The sequence below is a fragment of the Chiloscyllium punctatum genome, chromosome 6 (genome assembly GCF_047496795.1).
Source record: "Chiloscyllium punctatum isolate Juve2018m chromosome 6, sChiPun1.3, whole genome shotgun sequence".
Classification (NCBI taxonomy): domain Eukaryota; kingdom Metazoa; phylum Chordata; class Chondrichthyes; order Orectolobiformes; family Hemiscylliidae; genus Chiloscyllium; species Chiloscyllium punctatum.
Window position 1 is genome coordinate 12,943,701 of NC_092744.1, and position 25,110 is coordinate 12,968,810.

Consider the following 25,110-nt stretch of genomic DNA (forward strand, 5'->3'; position numbering starts at 1 on the left):
TACACTGGATGGCCATAGCCTGCAGGGCTATGAGATCCGAAGGCTGGAAACTTGAATTAGTGTGGTCAGAGCTTTGTTGACCAATGCGCACACAATGGGCCAAATGGCCTCCTTCTGAGCTGTAAATGTCAGAGTCTGTGGGAACACTGTGCGTAGAGTGAGTGTTATTAGACAGATGGCAGTGAATAAAAATACAATCAAATGGCTCAAAAACTTGTGTAGACTGGGAGAGAGGTTTACGAGATACAAACTCTTCATTCAATTTATGTTAATTACTTCTATGCTGCATAATTATCAGTGATTGACGTAGATGTAGCAAAGGATCGGTACAACTATAATTAAAGAAAGTGAGGTTAAAATTGAAGGCAAAATACAGTAAACACATAGTTCATTGACTTGGAGACAGTGAGGACTGCAGATGCTGGAAGCCAGGGTCAATAAATGTAGAGCTGGAAGAGCAAAGCAGCTCAGGCAGCGTTAAAGGAGCAGGAAAGTTAACATTTCAAGCTGAAACCCTTCATTAATATTGGAACAAATGTCTCTTTAAAACTTAAGACTGATAGATGTTTTTGCCAGCCAATGGTGTTCAGGGACATGGGGTAAAGGCACATGTAGGGTTTTAAGCGACCAATTAGCCAGGATCTTATTTGGCAGAATAGGCTTCAGGGAGCAAATCTTTTCTATATTGTTTCAAATATAGGTCGAGACATTTGGTATATTTAACGTTCAGAGGTTTTGTTTCAGTTTGTGGCATGGTGACCCTCAGGGAAAACCACCACCAATTGTTTCTCTCTCATGAGAGAGCAGTCCTCTGGTCCTCTGGGAGTATGGTGACTTTACCTTTTCGTCTGTGGGTATCTGCCGGTTGAAAAATCTAGGAGCCTTCCTTAAATGACTCCAGGTCAAACCACTGAGAAACATAGAGCCTATTAGTTACCTGAAATGAATCTACACTCTAACCTGACTGGCAGGCCTCTTGGCCAATCACAGTCTTTGATTGTGGAGTCCTGCCCCACTCCAAAAGATTCCAGAGTGCCAATCGAGGTGCTGAGTTTTATCTTTATTTTGCTTCTAATAGGTTGGCAGATACAAGAGTGGCCAAACCCTACCTCCCATCCCCACTCTCGATTGGCCCCAGCTTAGGACAAATGGAACCCTCCTCACCTCCCCCAGTACAGCAAGCAGTTCAACCTGATTCCCCACTTTCCTCACTTCCCAAAAAAGCCGAGTGAGTTGAGGGCCTTAAATGGCCATTAATTGACAACTTAAGTGCTTTGGTTGCTGGTGGGACAAGGAAGTCCCCATTGGGCCCACTCACCGGCACTTAACTCATGAAGGGGTGTTTGGGGATGAGTAGCTCTCCAGGCCAACTCATCAATTATTTGCCTTGTTAGCCCCAAGTGAAGATGTGGAGGTGCCACAAGGTCAGAAGTCAGAAGACACCAGGTTTTGGTCCAACAGGTTTATTTGAAATCACAAGCTTTCAAAGCACTGCTCCCTTGTTGGTTGAAGATATACAGTGAAGGCAAATCCACCCTGAGTGTAAGTCAGTGTACCTTAATTGGATCTACAGTTGAGTAATATGCCCACGAAATACAACGAGACTCCCCATCCTCAGGAGCAGATCTTTGAGGGATCTTCCAAATGTATGTTTCTGTCTCACCTACAAATATATTGATAATGTTTAATTAAGCACTGGCAAGTTTCATAGAGCAATTTCACCTCCTGCTTTTATTTTAATAATGCAATGTTCCACCAGTTTCTTTGTCATTCCAATCCTCTGCCCAGTCCAGCTTTTCTCCCCAGAGGGATGCTGTAACTTCTCCTTCTATGTCTTTTGGATAGGGTAAGGTTCTTCATATTACAGTCAACAGGGGTCACATTGTGCAGCTCTAATCACAATGATGAGGTTAGAGCACTGAACCCTTTGTGTAATGTGCACTGTCTGAGAAAGATCTGGATAAAGAGTTGAGTTCAAAGAAACACCCTGGATATAAATCAAACAAGTCAGTTTTGTGCATTATCGGAGTAAGCTAAAGTAGTAGAGAGACCTTGGACTCTATCGGAACATTTGAGATATTAGGAAGATTTCAATGGAGTTATGTCACTGTGGACATTTGATTATAATGGAGTTATATCACTGTGTACATGGAAGAACAGCAATTTGCTTGAGTTCATTGATTGTTTGGAGAATTGGTTTCCATTGGCTCTTTGATCTGGGCAGAATCCTGCTTTTTCCAGATGAGTTTGAACATCAGGCCTAAAAGCAGGAAGAAACAAACACAGAAACTGCTGGAAAAGCTCAGCAGGTCTGGCAGCATTTGTGAAGAGAAATTAGAGTTAATGTTTCAGGTCTCTCTGAGGAAGGGTCACCGGACCCAAAATGTTAACTCTGATTTCTCTTTACAGATGCTGCCAGACCTGCTGAGCTTTTCCAGCTATTTCTGTTCTTGTTTCTGATTTACAGCATCCACAGTTCTTTGGGACTTTATTTGCCATTTTGTAAGTGTTGTGTTATCCTGCATCTTGGCTGCTTCTTGCAACACGTCGCGAGAGTTAGGCATCTGAACAGCCAAAGATTGCCTCTACGTTTTGGTTTTGAATCTGTAATTCAACCCGAAATCCCTGATCCACCTCCAACTTTGAGGACCTCATTGCTTCATTCCAAATGCAACAGTATCCAAGCTTTTATCAGATTTAGTAAGTTGAAGAAAACATGACAATTAGTGAAAATAAGGTTCGTGTCACTGAATTCCGAAAGGGATTGGGTGGATGGAGTGGGCAGACAGTGGAACGATTGGTTTTACCTGGAAGTGTGTATTTAATGGAAGGATTGTCTGTTTTCACTCCCTGTGCATGAATGGAATAGGGCCGCGAGGCCAGATTCTTGAACACAATTTTGAGCTTGTCCCCGTCTTTTGCGTGAAGTAGTGGGCCTGGAAACGGAAATAAATAAAACACATCTTTGACAGGGTGTAACAAATTGATTCACACACTCTGATTGAAGAGCAAACAAGGCCTAAGTTATAACACTTCACATCATTCTGAAGCATTGGAACTAAAGTTCTGAAAATAAATTAAACAAATTTGGACTAAGTAAATGGTATGTTCACCTGAAACTGAATACTAATGTGCTGACAATTGCTGATGCAGAATCTTTGTTATCTTTTGCCCACAGATATCACTCAAAACATTTAAATGAGAAAAGAAGCCATATAAATATAGTTAATACTGTTATCATAATCATATTGAACATTGTAGATTAACAAACTGGCAATGATCCTGCAAACATATTTATAAAGTAAGCATACCTTGAATTTCCAGATGTTTTTCTTTTGTGGTTCTCTTCTTTTGTTTAGTAAATGTCTTATCAGTATATTCCCGATAGACAACTTTCTTATACTTGGGACCAATGGTCACGTTTCCTCGCACTACATAAGGGGTTCCAGGACTGCAATGGAAAGCACAAGCAAAAACCTTTGAGCACCATCAGGCAATGGACAGCATGTAACATCCTAGAGGTCCTATGCAAAGTGAAGAAGGTTGATCCAATCAATTATTCCCTGAGCAGACTATACCAAAGTCATTTGACAGAATGTCCCACCATCAGGATTTTGCAACGAGCATCAGAACCTGGGCACTGCCTATCAGATCTTTCATGCACTGCATGTTGCCATCACGATAGCTGCAGTGGTAAAGGGACCACTGCTTCTGGAATGCACCTTACAATGAAGGTCTGGAGAGAAATGTAATGATTTTTGATGAAGTTCAACCTGAGCAGGAGCTCTTTCCAGGGATACACACCAAACATGGACCGGGTGCTGGCAGGTGGGACTGGGTTGGGTTGGGCTATCTGGTTGGCATGGACATGTTGGACCAAAGGGTCTGTTTCCGTCCCGTACATCTCTATGACTCTATGCCTCTATCTGCTGGAGGACCATCAACTCAGCAAAAGGTGTTCTTTGGTCTGTCAAAAACTTGCTGGTCTTATAATGTAAAGAACTACCCTCCATGTGGTGCAGACTGGTCATGTTCTAAAGTCCAGGGCCACAAGTAGAAGCTGTAAAGCTTGGGGAAGCCACTGCACAGGCAAGGTGGGGAAAGATCTCTGTCTAATACCTCTCAGCCACAGTGTAACAATAACACAGGTTCTGCCAGCCTCCTAGTCTTGGATTCCAGAACCTGCAGCTTTTGTTTTGTCTCTTAAAAGGGTAGCAAGAAGCTGGCAACTTGCGGAAGCCCTTGGGCTAACAGCTTGTCGCTCAATGCACAATGCATGAATTTGAGGGACCGAACAGTGAAGATTGGCACTGGAGAAGAGTAATTTAATTCCAATCTGAAAAGTTTTGGAATATGCTTTTGGTATTTTATAAATAAAATATATTATTGCAAAATCCCCTCTTCAGAGAGCTGGAGGTCATCTTTTATTACAGTGATGTCAAATGCCTGTTCTGAAGGAAAGTCATACTAGCCTTAAAACATTGACTTTATTCCTCTCTCCACAATCACTGACAGTCACAATTTCTCCAGCATTCTCTGTACTGTTTCCAATAGGATGATTGCACATTCCCACCTATCCTAATAATCTTTTAACCTCTTGCTAATCTATCTACCTTTGTCTTAAACCTTAAAAATAGCATAATCTTTTGAGTATGAGAGTTCCAACAATTTCTGATGCTCTGAGAAATAGATGTCTCCTAAACTCTGTCTAAAATGATGTGGAGGTGCCAGTGTTGGACTGGGATTATAATCTGGTGTTGTGATATTTTTATCTCTGTCTAAATTGGGCAACCCTTCATTTTTCAAACAGCGTTGTCGGGTTCTTGAATCTTCCACATGAGGGAACATCACTTCCATAAGCACCCTGACAGGCTCCATCTGGATCGTAGGCGTTTCCACCTTGTAGTTACAAAACTCCAGCAGATTTAAACCTGGTTTGTCCAGCATCTTTTCATAAGTCACTCCTCCCATTTCAGATACTCATCTCATAAAAGGTAAAATTGCCATAGTCTTGCTAAAACATTGGGGCTGCTCTTTGATGTGAGAGAGAGCGAGAGAGAGAGAGAGATGACTGGTGATGCTTTAACCTGAGGGTCACCATGCGTCGGCCAAAGTGAGAGGTTGAGAAGGAGTGCCCTTCAGGATGACCTCAGCCAGTGTGGGAATTGAACCCATATTGTTGCAAGCCAGCCAACCGAACTAACCCAACTCCCTATCAGTCCAATAAGCCTTTTTTGAAAGTGCCATTTAATTAGTATAACTCTCTTCTGCTGTTACCCCAGAGTCTTGCAAATGTTACCATTTTCAAATATATATCTAATTTCTTTTTGAAAGTCCCTATTGAATCTGTTCCTGTCACTGTCTTGGGCTGTGTATTCTGAATAAAAAAAACACCACATCATGGTAGCTCAGTGGTTAGCACTGCAGTCTCTGTGCCAGGGACTCTGGTTCAATTCCTGCCTTTGGTGACTGCCCATGTGGTGTTCGCACATTCTGCATGAGTTTGCTCTGATTTCCTCCCACACTCCAAAGATGTGAATTGCCTTTAGTGTTATGTGCATTAGTAAATATACAGAATGGGTCTGGGTGGGTTAGTCTTTGGAGGGTTGGTGTGGGCCAAAGGGCCTGTTTCCATACTGTAGGGAATCTAATCCCATGCTGTTGACAATTTTCCACCCTGCCAATATCAGACACAGTCTTAGCCACCTCCAGTTTAGGCAACTTGTCCTGCATTTTCCTATCAATTGAGAAATTACCTTTCTTGGTGGAAGTGATGCATTTCAAGTTCCCACTGCCTGGAAGGTGAATAGTCCCATTCAATTTCAACAGCAGCAATGTAGTACTTCTTCTCGGAGTAAAACAGATCCGGCAAATCAAACATGGAACATTTATTCACCGTGTAAAACTGCTTCATTCCTCCAGCGAAGTGGTCTGTCGTCTTGCACGACACTTCAAATACTCCTGCACACACAAATAAAGGCACGATCTAAGATGGATCAATTTATTCACATGACACTTTAAAGCTGTGTGCGATCTAACTAGAAAGCTATAATGTTGGATCAGAACCCACTCTGTGAAAGGTAGGTCAGTATCCCATCACCAAGTCACCCTTTATATACACACAAACTCTGACCAGCCAGCTCAGAGCCAGTCCCCAGAGTCAGGAGAATCACTGAGACTCCTGTTTATATCTGTCAGCCAGGGCTCCCTGATTGGACCAGGTTAACAGCCCCAATCAGGGATCTCATATTCAATGAGATCCATCTGGCCAACTTCATTCTAATCAATACACTCTGACTTCCAATGATCGTAAAATACTCCAACTGCGCCATACAATTGCTTCTTCAGTTATTCTAGGATTTTCACCTTTCCCACACAGTTTGGGGTTCCAGTCACTATAATTACCCCTGTTTAAGTGAAGTCTTAATTTTAGGGTTTCTATTGGGATTTGGTATTTCCCTGGAGGTTTCATCACATGACATCACCACCCCCTCCCCCTACCCCCAGATTCCAGCCAATTAGTTAGCCAACCCATCCATCCCTGCCTCTGAGCCAATCGGAAAGCAAGAAGACTCATTATCTGATTGGGTGACCCTTCACCATCAGCCAAACAGCATTTCTCCCTACCTCCACCATTTTCAATACAGTCTTAAAGTCTAGCAAAGAGAAATGCGCAAAGAAAATGATCGGACAAATCAATCGTTTTAACATGCCTATGACTTTTTCCCAGAGTTGCATAGACCAGTGGCCTGGAAACTGATATTTGATTCTACCAGTTCTATTCCCTAGTGCCAATCTCCTGTTTTTTTCCCTGTATCTCCACACATCATTACAAGGCAAGTAATCAGCCAATGCCCCAAGTGAGCCTGCCTTCACCATGTTTCCAGGCAGTGGATGCCTGTGTGAAGCTTGTTCTTCTCACATCACCCTTGCTTCATTTGCACATTATTTTAAATCTGTGCTCTCTCGTTCTTTTTTCTTTGATGGGTAGGAACCGATCAGTCTGGGTTACCAGACGGTTTCCAGTTCTCATGGAATTGCATTCCACCTCTGGAGAGAATAAGCAAAAGGGTAGAAGGCTGGAAAATAATTCTACAAAGGCAATATGTTATCGGGGTGGGGTGGGGTGGGGTGGGGTGGGGAGAGGCGGAGTGGTGTGGAGAATAACGAATAACTCCTCCTTACTGAGGAGTCAGAACATCCTTTTAGAAAGACTGTAATGTCTGTCTTTTCTAGCTTTATTTCTCACTTTCTTAACTTATCCTATGTACATCTGTAAGGTAGTGTAATGTTTTTCTTGTTTTTTCTGTATTTTTTGTTCCTAAGCTTTGTACCTGGCTACTTTGTATCTAAGATGGCACCTGTGTTGGCAATATTGTCCCCTTTTCGCTGTGCTCCTGTGCTTTTGTGACTTGAGTACACATGACAATAAATCTACTTCTAATCCAATTTACCATAATTCAAAAGTAGAGGTAAGAGAACTGGAGAAGCATTGACCATTCCAATAAGGTGAACAGAGAAAAGAAAGGATCTATTAGTGGGGTAACCATCCAGGATCATTGATATACTTACGTCTTAGGAAGTGAATTAAGCCTCTCTAATTGTATCATGCATTAATGCTTCTTAGTTTCTTAAAGACGGCCATAGTATATTGTTATCAAAATTGTCAACCACAATATAAATATACATGTATATTGTGAATACATGCTATTATACCTGCACTGTCGGGTTGCATGATAGTTGTGGCTGAGATGTGTGGGAATAGATTGACCACATCTCTTCTGATTCCTTGCTTGGTGAAGGTGTTGCCTTGGAAATAAATCCCATGGATATCAACTTCTGATCCAAGACCAAACATATGCCAGGACACTGTGTTTCCTTTGCACATCTCCAAACCTGGCTGATTGCCATACATGTATCCGTTGATGGCTAAAATCATAATGCAAAGCAAAAAATGAGAAAGCTTACAAAGGGTGATGTGTGTGTGTGTGTATGTGTGTGCGCATTCGTGCGTGTGTGTATGTAACTATGAGATTTATACAAATCGTGATGATGGAGCTAATCAGCGAGAAGGCACCAGTACAAAATGAGCATGTGAAGAGAGAGCTCTTAGATGCTACATTAGAGAGCTGTGTTTGATAACCTACTATGAACAGATGTAAATGAAGCATGTTACTGTGCATAAGGAATTGAAAAACCTCTCTTAGCGATAAGGAGAGGCAGCCTCAGCAACAGCATCTGTTTAGACACCCGCAACCTAGAGATACTCCAGAATGTTACCTCAACATGCAGGTGGCAGTATTGGCTTAAATCATGAGATAAAACATTCATCAACCCTTTCTGATTTCTAACCCATCACGCAAAACTTCTGTGTCAGGATGAATCTATTTTTTGATTAATTGTCTGCAGTCAGAGAGTAGTAAGGGTATGGAATGCTTTGCCTGCATCAGTAGTAGATTCGCCAAGTTTAAGTGCATTTAAGTCATCATTGGACAGGCAAATAGACGAACATGGAATAGTGTAGGTGAGACGGGCTTCAGATTAGTATGACAGGGTGGCGCAACATCAAGGGCCGAAGGGCCTGTACTGCGTTGTAATGTTCTATGTTCTAAATGTTATACCGTAGTTATGGAACAGAAGTTATATCACACAATAAAGCTCAGAGTTCACTTGCCTACGTCAATTTATATGTCACATTTTCCTCTTGTTCCATTTTGAATACACCATTCATAAACCAAATGAACTTTCTGTTTTTGACTAATTTCCAATGGGATTGTGCCAGGTGGATTTTTTTTTATTGAGTTGACATAGACAGGAATGTGTTGCCTCAAAGGGTGATGGTAGGAAGCTTAAACTTTGAAAAAGGAATTGGACATATATTTGAGAAAGAAACAATCATAAAATTGTGGAGAAAGAGATGTGGATTGGGTTTAATTGAACAGCTCACATACCACAATGGACAGAATGGCATTGTGTCCTGTTTGAGGCCACTGGACTCCATTTGAGCAGAATGATTGTGCTAAGGTATTCAATACATGAAACAAATACGCGTATGTGTCATAGGAACAAATACACACTATTGATTTTGGAATTCCATCATTTGAATTGATACTTGGGATTTTCATGGACCAAAATTGTTTTCTTTAGAAAAGGGACCCAAAACGCGGGTATCACGGGACATACAGGTTAGCCGAGGTTCCTGAAACCAGTGTGGATTAGACAAGTAACAGCCAGAGCTGAAATAAACCTTTTCACCTAAGGCAGTAAAATCTGTCAGCCCCCACACTCAGAGACATGAAGATGCCCTCATCTCCTATCTGATTTACACCATCATGAGAATCATTGCTGTTAAAAATGGAGCATCATCCGCACATGAAATAAACAAACCAGTTACTATTTCAAAGAGCTGTCTCCGTCGTTGAGATAGGGCAATGGGTTTTTGACTGCCAAGCTGGTTGTTGAAGATCCTCTCTCTCACTATCCCTCTCTCTCTCTCTCACTCTCTAGCCTCTCAAGAAGAAAGGCTCAGTGACAACACAGAGTGGAAAGAAACATCAAGAAACAAAGAGCTTGCAAGTTAACTGCAATACTCACCACCGTTGGTGGTCCTAGAAATCAACTGACCATCATAGTCCCAGGTTAAATGTGTGTGTGTGTGTGTGTGTGTGTGTGTGTGTATACACTAATGAAAACCTTACGATTGTTCTTTACTGCTACAGCAAAAACTAGTTAACATTTTCACTGGAAAGAGATATCACCGTGACTTTATTGTAATCAAATGAGGAAGCTGGCAAATGGAGAGCTAATTTACCCCTCCTCACCCGGATGTGACTATTGTCATTCCAAATCATTATATATTTGACTATATTGTACCAAGTCAAAATGAGCAATCACATAATGTAATTAATTAATTTTATAAATAAGCAATTAATTCAAGAATGTTAAACTTGCAAGCATTATTTATCATATCTGAATTTTTGATTTTCAAATTAGAATGTTAAAGTATTAAATTTATTGGTAGAGATATCATTGGGCATTTCAAAGACTTACAGTGCATTTTGTTTGATTCTTGAAAGTCCTCATCTTCCTTATCGACAGCTTTGGGGTTAGTTGTAAACATCTTGATGTTGTCATCTAAATACCAGCTGAGATTCTCGTCAAACACCGTCGCTAGCAAATAGAATTCCTTATCCACATTTTTCTGTGTCAATGTCAATGAAAATGTACAACATTTAAAGCAGGATCAACGAAACAACAAGTAATTCGCTAAAGAATTACATATCCTCTGTACTGAAGGTAACACTTTCCAGTTAGCACTTGACACCAGTTTCTTCTGGAGTACTACGTACAATTCTAGTCACCTTGCTAAAGGAAGTCATGATTTGGAGATCCCAGTGTTGGACTGGGGTGTACAAAGTTAAAAATCACACAACGCCAGGTTATAGACCAACAGGTTTAATTGGAAGCACACTAGCTTTCGGAGCGACGCTCCTTCATCAGGTGGTTGACTATCACCTGATGAAGGAGCATCACTCCGAAAGCTAGTGCTTCCAATTAAACCTGTTGGACTATATAACCTGGTGTTGTGTGATTTTTAACTTTGCTAAAGGGAGGATATTGTTAAATTGGAAAGGGTGCAGAAAAGGTCTACCAGGATGTTGCCTGGACTAGAGGGTTTGACTTATACAGAGAAGCTGAATAAGTTGGGACTTCTTTCTTTGGAGCGTAGAAGATTGAGAAGTGACCTTAATGAGGTTTATAAAATCATGAGAGACATAGATAAGGTTAACAGCAAGGGTCAGTTTATGAATTTAGAGGATTTCTAGGGTGAGAGGAGAAACATTTAAACATTTCACAGAGAGTGGTTTGTGTGTGGAATTAACTGCCAGAGAAAGTGGTAGGTGCAGGTACAGTTGCAACATTCAAAATACATTTGGACAGGTACATGGATTGGAAAGGTTTACAGGAATATGGGCCAAATGCAGGCAAGTGGGACTTGATTAGTTTGGGAAACCTGGTCAGTATGGCGTTTGATCAAAGGGTCTGTTTCTGTGCTGTATGACTCTATCATTCTCTGTTCTCTAGGTAGAATCCTTGAGTTGGCTGGTGCTGATTTTATTATGTGGTAGGATGAGCAGGCGTGGTCTGGATCTACTGCAGATAGGAAATGGAATGAGCCTGGGCTACTGGCTTATGTCAAAACACGTACTAGCCATATAGCCAAATGAGCTTACATCCCCTAAAACCAAGCCATAAAAGCTTCCTGGTGAGAGCACATCTGGAGCACTGCGCACGGAATGGAACCCTTACCTAAGAAAAGATATTATTTCATTGGACACATTTTAGTGAATATTTACCAGGATGAAGCATGATATGGGGGGATTGTTTTAAGAGCTAATTTAAACAGGTTGGGACTCTGCTCCCTGGAGTTGAGAAGAATGAGAGGTGATCTCCTTGAAACATATTGGATTCTTAAGAGCCTTGACAGGGTCAATGCTGAGAGGATGTTTCCCCTCATGGGAGTGTTCAAAAACAGAATTAAAGGGAGCAATTTTAAGACTGACATGAGGAGGAATTTCTTCTCTCAGAGGGTTGTGAGTCTTTGGAACTCCTTGCCACAGAGAGCTGTGGGGGCAGAGGCCACGTGTACATGCGAGGCTGAGATAGATAGATTCTTGTTCAGTCGGGGAACCAACGGTTATGGAGAAAATGCAGGAAAATGGACATGAGGAATGATGGTTCAGCTATGATCCTACTGAATGGCAAAGCAGGCTCAAGAAGCCAAAAAGCCTACTCCTGCTCCTATTTCTTATGGTCTTACACAATGATTTATGGAGGGATGTCCAGGTTTCTGACCCAGTGACACTGAAAGAACGGCAATGTATTTGGTATTATGATGAGTGGTCTGGATGGGAACTTGTAAGTGGTGGTATTCCTATGTTTCTGCGACCTTTGAACTTCTAGATGGTAGTGGCCATGGCTGTGGAACCTTGGTGAATTTCTACAGTGCAGTTTTTAGATAGTACACTCTGCTGCTACTGAGTGTCAGTGGTGGAGCGAGTGGATGCTTTTGAGTGTAATGCTAGCCAGGTAGATTGCTTTGTCCTGGATAACGCCAAGGGGGATGAATGGTTAAGGAGAAAAATGCTGGAAAGTGGACTTGAGGAATGTCAGATCAGTTATGAACCTATTTCTCATGGCCTCATGGTCTTATAAAATGAGGTCTTCAGGACAGATAACAGAACTGAATAATTACGCTCATAACAGACGAATAATTAATTGGAGAATCATTGCCACAGGAATAAGAACAAAACATTTGTCATAGATGGATTTAATCCTATTGTCTCTCTGACTTCACATCAACTGGTATTGCTGTCACTGGTATATCCAAGCTAGGGAGGATCACTAATTAACTTAATGTACCTGCGTCCCTTGAGAGTTTAGGGTGCTCTTCTTGCACACAATGAGAGGACCAACCAGACCAGAGCTGCTGTCCTTTATGGAATCCACAGCTGAAGAGTAGAGCCAAGTCAGGCAGTTTGGATCATTCTCACTCGGACCATACTCCTTTGGAACGCTCCATTCATAAATAAACGTTTGACCGGGCTGGACAAAAGGCGATCGAGGAGGAGGAGCCACGAATCCTGTCAGATACATTTTAATTTCAAAACCTTTGACGTTGATTCCTTTACCAGCAGACAATTCCAATTCATTTTCAGACACAAGGATAAAAAGGAATCCTGCACCAAGTGCGCAACTTCAATGCTGAAACATGTCCCAGTCAAACAAAATTGGGTACCACGCCAACCAGATGGCATGGGTGAACACCCCTGTGAAGATATCAGAAGGGGAAAGAATGAGGAATTTTGGGAGATAATTTCAGGACCTTGGAGCCTAGATTGTTGAAACCAATGTGGAGTGATTGGAAGGGAGATGTTCAGATATCTAGAGCCACTGGGGCAGAGAATTAAGGGATAATTGAGGCTTTACAGGTCATGGTGAGGTCATCCATAGAATTAAGCTCAATAAGTTTTTTTAAATTCACTCTAATGATGTGGGCATCACTGGCTAGGTTAGCAGCTATTGCCCAGCCCCAATTGCCCAGAGATTAATTGAAAGTCACATGTTGACCAGATCAGGTAAGGATGACAGATTTCCTTCCCTAAAGAACATTAGTGAACCAGGTGGACTTTTATGACAATTGACTGTTGTCATGAGGAAAACTTTCATTCCATTTTGCGAAATTCAAATTTCATGTCCTTGTTGGCAAAGCATGCAATGGAGTTGAGAGAAGGGAGAAGGGATAAATCCTTTGAAGGAACATTGAGAATGTGGAAATGAAGGGAACCCATTATTGCTGGGGAGTTGGTCTTGTTATCATCTGATAGAAGTGGTTCAACCTGTGGGATTTTCACTGAACGGAAGAGTGTATGGAAGATGTTGAGGGTGGAAGGTGGGGTCATTCACTTCAAACACTGAGGAAGGGGAAGAAAAGAGGAATAATATTTCATCACAAGTTTGGAAATATGTAATCCTCATTGAATAGTGTACTTTTGAGATGAGGTTAAGTGATTCCCTCTCCATTTCCAGTTCAGCACCCTCACTAGATTGACCTGACCTTCAAACTGAGCTCAAGAAAACCAGCTCATATAATTCCTACAGTGTGGAAGCAGGCCAATCAGCCCATTGAGTCCACACTGACCCACCAAAGTGTATCCCACACCGATCCACCCCCTCCTACCCTATAACACTGTATTCCCCATGGCTAATCCATCTAGCCTGCACATCCCTGGACACTATGAGCAATTTAATATGGTCAATCCACCTAACCTGCACATCTTTGGACTGTGGGATGCAATGGGAGCACCCGGAGGAAACCCAGGCAGAAACAGGGAGATTGTGCAAACACCAGACAGACGGTCGCTTGAGTCTGGAATTGAACCCAGGTCCCTGACTCTGTGAAGCAGCAATGCTAACCAGTGAGCCACTGTGCAATCCACAATATCCCAACAAAGCGATTTACAGCAACTGTACTGTCTGAGATTCTAGAAGCAGAAAAGCCTGGAGTTTTCAAGCTCTGGGCTGACTGTTGCATTTTTAGCTCAGTGTCAGTTTAGTTGAATTTTGCAGACGGTCCTCTCTCAACAAAATCTCTTCTTCCCAACCTCACCTCATTATCTACCAATGACCTCCCAATCAATTTTAGTCCTGTTCCGCCTGTCCCAGAAGAACTTGCCACTCCCCGGATATCCACTGGCAGATTGGCATTCTCAGTGCCTGTGCCATCTTTAATAGATTCAGGCAAGCAATGCCATTCTGAACCTGCCCTGCTGATCGAAAGGCAGTCTTCTCGAAGATGACCGCGAGGGGGAAAATGCCGCCACGATCCTCCGGCAGGGAAATGGTGGACTGTGTGGACTAGTGGAGGGTTGTCCTCTTCCCTGAGGACCGCCGGAGGAGGCCATACCATCAGATCCTGGCAGCCTGCTCTGAGATTGCCATCCAGTCAGTGCCATCTCCAAAATGTGGAGGAACAGCCAGCAGTGCCACACAGTCCTCCTCTCCTCCAGGCTCAGTGTCACACTCTTCTTTCTGTCACCTCACACTCACTCTATCTCTGCTGCTGTGTCCACCTCCCACCAAGGTTCATGCTCCACCTACTTTCATGGTTTGCATGCGATATCTTCCCTCACACACTCTTGTTCCCCCTCAACCTCCCACTAACACAGCCTCTGTGCTGCCTACTCACTTGCCTGGATCGTCTTACCACTTTTCAACCGCCTGCACCAACGCTAAATGTACGCCACCCACTCTCATCTCACTCAGTTATTCCCTTTCTTTCCCGTTACAAGAGAAAACTGTTTGTAATGGGGCAGAAAGAGCCAAGAGAGAGGAAGGATTGCTCAATGTCAGGCTCCTTACCAGCTACAAGGAGCGAATCCTGCCCCTCGCTGGGTTATTCCTCTAGGGATGCTGCGATGTCAATGGCCCACCAACTACAAGTCCTTCCAACACACGCCAATGGCAGCTGCTAAGAGTGAGAGAGCTACCTGGTCAGTCATGTGTTGGAAAGTAATTGGCATTTCTGCCTTCACTCTCCAAGCTGCAACCCCCATGGGAAAATGTATGTCACCGTGGCAAAGTGGGCTCATGGCTGAATTGACTGGTGGATGGTGTTGACCAGATTGGTACCAAGAACACAGAGTTCAATTCCCCTGTTCAGGCTGGGGTGAAATTGGAACGTGCCTCTTTACCGTCACCATAGCAGAGGCTGTGGCCTGGGGCAGATTTCAAGCAAAAAATCCAGCACCAATGCTGGCCTTTATCACAAAACACTTGCAGTAAAGCAGTAAAGAGTAAAGTCAGAGAGAGAACATCTGGAATATCCTGTGTACGCTCAGGACAGTGATATTGAGGTATGATTGCAATCAGGGGATTTGGGGATAGCAGAGGAAAATGGTGCTGAGGCAAATGATCAATCTGGAAGGTAGCACAAACTTGAGGCGCTGAATGGCCTACTCCTGCTAGCCCTGTGCCTACATTTAAATATGACACTTTCCCATTTCCTGTGGCTCTATCATAGAATCCCTACAGTGTAGAAACAGGTCATTTGGCCCAATAAGTCCACACCGACCCGCCTAAGAGAATCCTACCCAGACCCACTACCCTACCCTATTACTGTACATTTCCCCTGACTAATGCACCTAACCTACACATTCCTGCACATTATGGGAAATTTCCCAGAGCCAATTCACCTAACCTGCACATCTTTGGACTATGGGCGGAAATCAGAGCACCGGGAGGAAGTCCAAGCAGATACAGGGAGAATGTGCAAACTCCACATAGACAGTCACCCGAGGCAAGAATCGAACTCAGGTCCCTGGCACTGTGAGACAGCATTGCTGACCACTGAGCCACCATGCCACCCCCAAAGTTATAAATAATCTTTAAGATCTGTCCTTAAGGTCAGAATGCATCCAACGTTTTTGACAGGTAAATATTGTTAGGCTGCATTACCCGCTGTGGAAGTTTGGTATTTGGCTCCTTCAGAATCTTTGTCATAGAGGACTCCGTGAGCTTGAATACTGTACATGTGGCTGGCATTGTTCCAGAAGGTCACCTTGATCCTATCCCCAACTTCGGCTTTAATGACAGGTCCTGCAGAGAGAAACATGATCATAGTTAGCAGTTTCTTCCTACAGAGTACATGATAAAAGAGTCTACAGTATCTTGCACTGAAGGTGACTGAGACCATAAAGCATGTTTAATGAATAATTCTGCATCTTCACACGAAGGCTGAAATCCCAGTCAATGTCAATGGGCAAATGCTTTTGACAAACTCACCTCATTCACTTGGTGGCGATAGACCTACAAGATGTAATATAATGTGGGAAAATGTGAGGTTAGAAGGATGAATACAAACTACAGAAAACTGCAACACAAAGAATCTTGGGGGATCTTGTGCACAAAACACAAAACGTTAGCACACAGTTACAGCAGGTAAGGCCAATGGAATGACAGGCCTTATTTCAAAGGTGTTGGAATGGGAGAGTCTTACTGAAATTGTGCAAGGTGCAGAAGAAACCACGCCTGAAGAACTGTGAGCAGTTTTGGTCCCTTTATTTATGAAAAGATGTTATTGCATGGCAGAAAATTCAGAGAATTTCACTCAGATGATCCTTGCTATGAAGGGATTGCCGTAGGAGCAAAGGTTAAACAGGTTGGGACTCTACTCCCTGGAGTTGCAAAGAATGAGAGGTGATCTCCTTGAAACATATTGAATTCTTAAAGGGCTTGACAGGGTCAATAATGAGAGGACGTTACCCCTCATGGGAGTGTCCAAAAGCAGAATTAAAGGGAGCAATTTTAAGACTGACATGAGGAGATAATTCTTCTCTCAGAGAGTTCTGAGTCTTTGGAACTCCTTGCCACAGAGAGCTGTGAGGGCAAAGTCATTGTGTATATTTAAGGCTGAAATAGATAGATTCTTGATGAGTAGGGGATTCAAAGGATACAGGGAAAGGACAGGGAAGTGGACGTGAGGAATGTCAGATCAGCTGTGATCCTATAGACTCGATGGGCTGAACGGGCCTCGATGGGCTGAATGGCCTACTTCTGTTTCTAGTTTCTATAGTCTAATAGCCTTATACAATGCCTTTAGGGAGGGAAGCCAGTACTTTGAAGGAATGGCAACATATTTGGTGATTATGGTGAGTAGTTTGGTGGGGAACTTGGAGGTGATAGCGCTCCCATGTGTTTGCTGCCCTTGTCCTTCTACATGGAGGTGGTCGTGAGTGTGGAGCCTTGGTGCATTTCTGCAATGCATCTTTTAGTTAATACACTTTGCTGTTACTCAGCATTAGTGGTGGAGGGAGTGGAGGCTTGTGGATGTAGTGCTAGGCAAGTGGGCTGCTTTGTCCTGGATGTTGTCAAGCTTCTTGAGTGTTGTTAGAATTCTAGGCATCCATTCAAACAGGGAATATTCCATCACATTTCTTCTGGATGATGGTCAGACTTTGGTAAGTCAGGAGGTGACTTACTTCAAGTGGATTATGGTCAATCATCATATCATCTGGGAAGCAGCTCATTCCCAACCCAGTGATGGTCATAAGCTTCCCAATCAGAGTCGAGGTTCCAGTTAAAGTATAGGCTAATGCAGGAAGTTAATGCAGGGCAAATCATTTTTGACTAATTGAAGATGTAACAAACAAAATGGATAATGGGGATCCAGGAGGTGTAATGTATCTGGACGTCTGGAAGGTATTTAATCAGGTGCCACACTATAGGTTAATTCACAAGGTTGGATCATATGGGATTGGGGGTAATTTATTACCTTGGATAGCTGATTGACAGAACACAGTGTTGGGATAAATGTTTTTTTTTGGGATGGCCAGATGTAACTAATGGGGTGTTACAGGGTTCAATCCTTGGGCCCCAGCTATTTACAATCTACATTAAGGCCTTGGATACAGGGAGAGAAGCCTCTAAAGCCAACTTTGCGGACGAGACAAAAATAGGCGGGATGGTAAATTGCAATGAGGAAATAGAATCTTACAAATGGATATAGATTGGTTAGGAGAGTGGGCCAAAATGTGGCAGATGGAGTTTAATGTGGATAAGTGCGAGATCATGCATTTGGGTCAGAAAAATGGGAAGGCGACCTATTATGTAAATGGGGAGAGACTTCAGGGTGCTCCAATTCAGAGGGACCTGGGTGTCCTCGTTCATGAGTAATAGAAAACTAGTACTTAGGTACAGCAGATAATAAAGAAAGCAAATGGAATATTGGCTTTTATAGCTGAGGGAATAGCATATAAAGGTAAGGAATTATTGTTGCAACTATACAAGGCATTGGTAAGACCGCACCTGGAATATTGTGCACAGGTTTGATCCCCTTATTTGAGGAAAGATGTAGTGGCACTGGAGGCAGTTCAGAGGTGGTTCACTAGATTGATGCCAGAGATGAGGGGTTTGTTGTATGAAGAGAGATTGAACAGTTTAAGCCTATACTCTCTGGAATTTAGAAGAATGAGGGGAGATTTAATTGAGGTATTCAAGATGATAAAAGGTGTGAGTAAAACAGATGTGGAGTGGATGCTTCCTCTTGTGGGGCATTTTGGCACGAGAGGGCATAGTCCTAGGATAAGGGGGAGCAAACTTAAGACAGAGTTGAAGAGAAACTACTTCTCCCAAAGGGTTGGGAATCTGTGGAATTCCCGACCCCAAAGTGTGGTGGATGCTGGGACAGTGAGTAAACTTAAGGTGGAGTTAGACAGATTTTTAATTGGTAATGGTTTGAAGGGTTATGGGGAGAAGGCAGGAAAATGGGGGTGAGGAGCAAATCAGCCATGATCGAATGGCAGAGCAGACTCGATGGGCCAAATGGCCTAATTCTGCTCCTTTATCTTATGAACATTTAACGTTGCCCATGTGAATGCTAACTGTACACTTCTCCATTATATGAAGTGATTCCAAAGTCTTCAACCTGATGAAAACCAAAAAAGCTGCAGATTCTGCAAAACAGGAATTGCTGGAAAAGCTCAGTAGGTCTAGCAGAATCCGTGGAATGCAATCAAAGTTAACATTTCAGATTGAGTGACCCATCCTCAGAACTGAGTTCTGAGGAACTTGACCTGGAACGTTAACCCTAGTTTCTCTCCACAGATGCTGACAGATCTGCTTAACTTTTCCAGTAATTTCTGTTATTGTTTCTGTCTCTGTAGCTGAACTTTTCCATCATCCTGCATTTCAAAACAGCGTATGAGACTGTGGAAGAGCTGCTTGTACATGGGCTATTCAGTGTCAGAAGCCATTAAAGGGCCTAAGTGAATTGTAAATTTGTTTTAAACGCTGAAGAAAGTTGCCCCAATCATCACAAACTAGTCTTCCTATATATTTTAATTCTTGAACTGTTCCTTGCACAAAATGGCACATGTGGAACAGGAATTTTTGTCAACAGCTCCAGTGTTTCGATGAAGAGGTTACAGTATTGTAAGATGTTCTTGCTCCTTTGTTGTCAGCCTGTTTGTTGGGTCTAAAGATCTTAGGGCCCCATACTTGGCAATTGGCTTAATACACTGCAATAGTTCAAGCGCTAATGTTATCAGATGGCCCAGTAGATAGTAAATGCATGTGAGACATTTTTTATCTGTTAGGTATTTCTTATCAAAAATCTGTCTGGAGTTAAAGGGGTGAGTGAAGGAGAATCTTGGATGTTGGACTTTGTATCTTACTGTAAAATGATATGTTTTTGACAACGTTTTCGACATCTCTCCCCTGTTTTTATCTATGATGGCTTCAGTAGAGGTAAACAAAATTCCTATTGCATAAGGTCAAGATCTATTCATTGCCTCTCCCTGATATTGATTGATTGTTGTCACATGTATCAAGATAAAGAAAAAAGTGTTATTTTGTGTGCTATATAGGCAGATCTTACCATATCAAATGCATTGGGATTGGAGAGCAGAGTGCAGAATGTAATGTTACCGACATAGAGAGAGATCAGAATTCATGTTTGAGAGGTCTGTTCAAAAGTCTGATAACAGCATGAAAGAAGGTAGTACCAATTTTTATATCTTCTGCTTGACATAAGAGGTGGGCGAGAGTATACTGGGTGGGAGGAGTCATTGATTATGTTGATTATTTTCTCAAAGCAGTGGGAAGTATGGATGGAGTCATGGAGTCATAGAGATATACAGCACAGAAACAAATCCAACTCGTCCATGCCGACCAGATACCCTAACCTAATCTCGTCCCATTTGCCAGCACTTGACCCATATCCCTCTAAACCCTTCCTATTCATATACACATCCGGATGCCTTTTAAATGTTGTAATTTTACCAGCCTCCACCACTTCCTTTGGCAGCTTATTCCATACACGTACCACCCTCTGTGTGAAAATAGTTGCTCCTTAGGTCTCTTTTATATCTTTCCTGTCTCACCTTAAACTTTATGTCCTCTAGTTCTGGACTTCCCCATCCCAGGGAAAATACTTTGCCTATTTACTCTATCCATGCCCCTCATAATTTTGTAAACCTCTATAAGGTCACCCCTCAGCCTCCGATGCTCCAGGGAAAACAGCCCAAGCTTGTATAGCCTCTCCCTATAGCTCAAATCCTCCAACCCTGGCAACTTCCTTATAAATCTTTTCTGAACCCTTTCAAGTTTCACAACATCCTTCCAATAGGAAGGAGACTAGAATTGCACGCAATATTCCAACAGTGGCCTAATCAATGTCCTGTACAGCCGCAACATGACCTCCCAACTCCTGTACTCAATACTTTGACCAATAAAGGAAAGCATACCAAACGCCTTCTTCACTATCCTATCTACCTGCGACTTCACTTTCAAGGAACAATGAACCTGCACTCCAAGGTCTCTTTGTTCAGCAACACTCCCTCGGACCTTACTATTAAGTGTAAAAACCCTGCTCTGATTTGGTTTTCCAAAATGCTGCACCTCGCATTTATCTGAATTATGGATGGATGAACGTTAAAAGTGCTGAGACTTTGTTGTATGGTAAAATACATCACTTATCAGAATGGAATATCAAACTGGAGCAATTGAAGAAATTTCTCAATATAATCTTTACCAAGTATTCCAAGATGCTGTTCCTGTTGCGTCCGCTGCTTCTGCGTTTTAAAAGTGTCACTTGTGTATTCTCTGTAAACAGCTTTTTTGTATTTTCCTCCAATTCTTTTCTCTCCTTTTTCAAAAAATGTCACAGAATCACTGCAGGTACAAAAGCATAATGCAATTAATGAAGATTACATTACGCCCTCCACAATTAATGTTGCTGTTCACCCCATTCTCCCTTCTGCTCAGTCAAGCCCCTTTCTCGAGACAGTCACTGGTTCAGTTCAATCAAGAATATGGGGATTCAGATTCCTCTTCGTACATATGTCTGTTTGTTTTAATTATGTGTTGGATGTGGGTGTCTCTGGCTAGAGCAACGTTTATTGCTCGTTCCCTAATTGCCCTGCAAAAGTGGTGGTGAGCTACCTTCTTGAACTGATACAGTCCATTTGGTACATGTCACTGATGGTGTCACTCTGCATTGGAAGTCAATTGTCCAATCAACCAGTGGCAGATAGAAAACCATGCACTCACTCAAGTGGACAGAAGCTCATGCAACCACACAAAGAGAGCCATGGTTTCCACATTCATTTCCCAGTGAAGGAACCTGCTAGCAAGGGGGATCTGTACTGGGTTTCTATGATTCTAAGAAACAAATCCCAATGCATTCGAACCAATATCATATCCCAAGTCTAGAAATTTGTTCACAGACTGACATTTTCTCCTGGCTTGGCTACTTCTCTTGCCCATACATACACAATGGCTTCCTGCAACATACCTGTGTGGACTGGTCAAAGGCTTTGCTGTGAATTGGTCCAGACCAGATGGTGCATAGTCCCAGATGATTTCCTCTGCAGCAATGTAATAGCGTCTTTCATTTCCTTCACGCGTAGGCTTTTTGGTGTTCTTTTCATAGTCTACAACATTAAATAAGGCTTGCATTCCAGCTGTAACCATAAAAATAATCATGGTTATTATCGGGAATGGTGAGTGGATGCCTAACTTAGAAGGCCAAAGGTTTGAGCTTTGTGCTGAACAGTCTTGGTAAGGGGTGGCTAAATTACAGCCTCAAAATACCAGGACATGGAGTGTTCTCATCTGAATGGAGTATCCACTGACTCTTTGGCACTTTCTGCCTTGGAGACTGTGGTGTTGGACTCAGTAATTTCTGGAATTGGGTTTAGGTTTGGGGAGACCGAAGTTCTGATTCAGAATATTGGACTAAAGACCAACAGATTACTAGTGTCCAATAGGTATGGGGTCCTGAACCCATTGTAAAGATATTGGGTGCCCCAGAAATGGAGATTGCGCATTCTCCCCGTGTCTGCGTGGGTTTCCTCTGGGTGCTCCGGTTTCCTCCCACAATCCAAAAATGTGCAGGTTAGGTGAACTGGCCATGCTAAATTGCCCATAGTGTTAGGTGAAGGGGTAAATGTAGGGGAATGGGTCTGGGTGGGTTGTTCTTCGGAGGGTCGGTGTAGACTTGTTGGGCCGAAGGGCCAACTGTAAGTACAGTTTCCACTCGTAAGTAATCTAACCTAAAAAAAACTGCACTTAATGGTAATTGTGGCCCTATCGGACTAAAAGTGTATGCAAGGAGGAGAAAGTGAGGACTGCAGATGCTGGAAATCAGAGCTTAAAAATGTGTTGTTGGAAAAGCGCAGCAGGTCAGGCAGCATCAAAGGAACAGGAGAATCGCGTTTCGGGCATGAGCCCTTCTTCAAGAATGAGGAGGGTGTGCCGAGCAGGCTAAGATAAAAGGTAGGGAGGAGGGTCTTGGGGGAGGGGTGCTGGGAATATGATAGGTGGAAGGAGGTTAAGGTGAGGGTGATAGGCCAGAGAGGGGGTGGGGGCGGAGAGGTCAGGAAGAAGATTGCAGGTCAAGAATGCGGTGCTGAGTCTGAGGGTTGGGACTGAGACAAGGTGGGGGGAGGGGAAATGAGAAAGCTGGAGAAATCTGTATTCATCCCTTGTGGTTGGAGGGTTCCTAGGTTCCTAGGAAGATGAGGTGCTCTTCCGCCAGGCATCGTGTTGCCATGGTCTGGCAATGGAGGAGGCCAAGGACCTGCTTGTCCTTGGTGGAGTGGGAGGGGGAGTTAAAGTGTTCAGCCACGGGGCGGTTGGGTTGGTTGGTGCGGGTGTCCCAGAGGTGTTCTCTGAAACGTTCCGTAAGTAGGTGGCCTGTCTCCCCAACGTATAGGAGGCTACATCGGGTGCAGCAGATGCAGTAAATGATGTGTGTGGAGGTGCAGGTGAATTTCTGATGTATATGGAAGGATCTCTTGGGGCCTTGGAGGGAAGTGAGGGGGGGAGGTGTGGGCGCAAGTTTTGCATTTCTTGCGGTTGCAGGGGACGGTGCTGGGAGTGGAGGTTGGGTTGGTGGGGGGTCTGGACCTGACGAGGGAGTCGCAGAGGGAGTGGTCTTTCCAGAACGCTGATAGGGATGGGAAGGGAAATATATCCTTGGTGGTGGGGTCTGTTTGGAGGTGGCGGAAATGACAAAGGATGATACAATGTAGCTGGAGATTGGTGGGGTGGTAGGTGAGGACCAGTGGGGTTCTGTCCTGGTGGCGATTGGAGGGGCTGGGTTCAAGGGCAGAGGAGGGGGAAGTGGAGGAGATGCGGTGGAGAGCATCGTCAACCACGTCTGAGGGGAAATTGCGGTCTTTGAAGAAGGAGGCCATCTGGGTTGTTCGGTATTGGAATTGGTCCTCCTGGGAGCAGATGCAGGGAAGGCGAAGGAATTGGGAATATGGGTTGGCATTTTTATACAGGGGGCAGGGTGGGAGGAGGTGTAATCTAGGTAGCTGTGGGAGTCAGTGTATGCATGCTGCTTCAGTGTCTGATGGAAGTTCAACCCAAAGTATAAGTAGAATAGTTAATCAACCAGCCCTGTAGAGAATTATTCTATAATGGGTTGGGGTTAAGGGTTAGTCTGAACATCATGTAGGGTTGGTCTGGCTTGATAATTAGGAACTTTTGCAGAGATGCAGGTGACTGAAAGATCACTCCCAATTCAAACCACAACTCATACCTTGAATTGCCTTTTGTCGCTTTCTGCAAACCATTTTCTCAGATTAGGGAGACCAAAACAAAAAGGGTAAAACTTTAAAATGAAAGATAAATCATTTGAAAAAAAGAGATGCTGGAAATTTACATTTCCATTGTCCCCATCGAGTTGAATAAGGATATCAAGGAGTATGGATCAAATATGGAGGAAGTCGGAATTTTACACATCCCCGCCCTCTTCAAAGACGTTTCAAGCACAAAAAAAAGCACCACAATTAAGCTTGAAAAATAAGAATTGTCCTACCTTCTACATGGTCATTGACTTGACAACTGAGCAGCCACTTTCCTGGATTCTTGGGCACCATTACAGCAGTGACAAACGTGGCAGGAAATAGGCTGATGGTATCGACGTGCTGATGCCTATCGATCAGAGACTGCCCAAGGAAATAGGCAGAGTGTATGTCCACCTCATTTCCCATTCCAAACAGATACCAGACCACTTTGTCCCCAGTGAACATAGAGAGGCCAGGGAGGTTTCCATAGACATATCCATTAATGGCTGAAAAGAAATACATAGAATGTAAAATTTTAAAAATATTTTCGATATTGATCCATCAGCTACATCAATGCTTTATCAAACTTACACTATCCCCCACAACTCCAACCTGCCATCACTCCTCCTGCCAACACAGCACCATCTCCTCTTTATTCCATCTTTTCTGCTCTCTTTGGTTATCCCAATCTGTACAATATCCCCTGCATACATCTAACCCAACCTCAGCCCAAAATAATAACAGCTTCTCTTAGCATTTGCCAACTACTACTCAAGAGAGGTTCTGAAGGTCTGAACCACAAGGATTTCTCTGACGTTGTGGGGACCCTGTGTAGTTCTCCATCCGCGCCTTTACTGGAACAACTGAGGACTAATCTGTTGTAAACTATGACCATTTATGGCATATCTTCTTTAATAAATAAAAATGAAGATATTTACTGTTACAATAGTTTTTCTTTTAATTCATTCATGGG

The 25,110-nt window shown here is 43.1% G+C and overlaps 1 protein-coding gene across 1 annotated transcript in view; it reads right to left on the bottom strand.

Moving 5' to 3' along the window:
* Positions 1-25,110, bottom strand: part of cp (ceruloplasmin) — a 55,349-nt gene that overhangs the window by 13,303 nt on the left and 16,936 nt on the right. The window contains exons 5-15 of the mRNA XM_072572025.1: positions 24,389-24,643; positions 21,854-22,022; positions 21,092-21,231; positions 16,018-16,158; positions 12,424-12,644; positions 10,051-10,201; positions 7,717-7,929; positions 5,757-5,961; positions 3,312-3,451; positions 2,808-2,936; positions 1,557-1,663 (exon numbers count right to left, since the gene is read on the bottom strand). Coding sequence (XP_072428126.1) covers positions 1,557-1,663; positions 2,808-2,936; positions 3,312-3,451; positions 5,757-5,961; positions 7,717-7,929; positions 10,051-10,201; positions 12,424-12,644; positions 16,018-16,158; positions 21,092-21,231; positions 21,854-22,022; positions 24,389-24,643 — 1,871 coding nt within the window. The remainder of the gene's footprint in view (positions 1-1,556; positions 1,664-2,807; positions 2,937-3,311; positions 3,452-5,756; positions 5,962-7,716; positions 7,930-10,050; positions 10,202-12,423; positions 12,645-16,017; positions 16,159-21,091; positions 21,232-21,853; positions 22,023-24,388; positions 24,644-25,110) is intronic.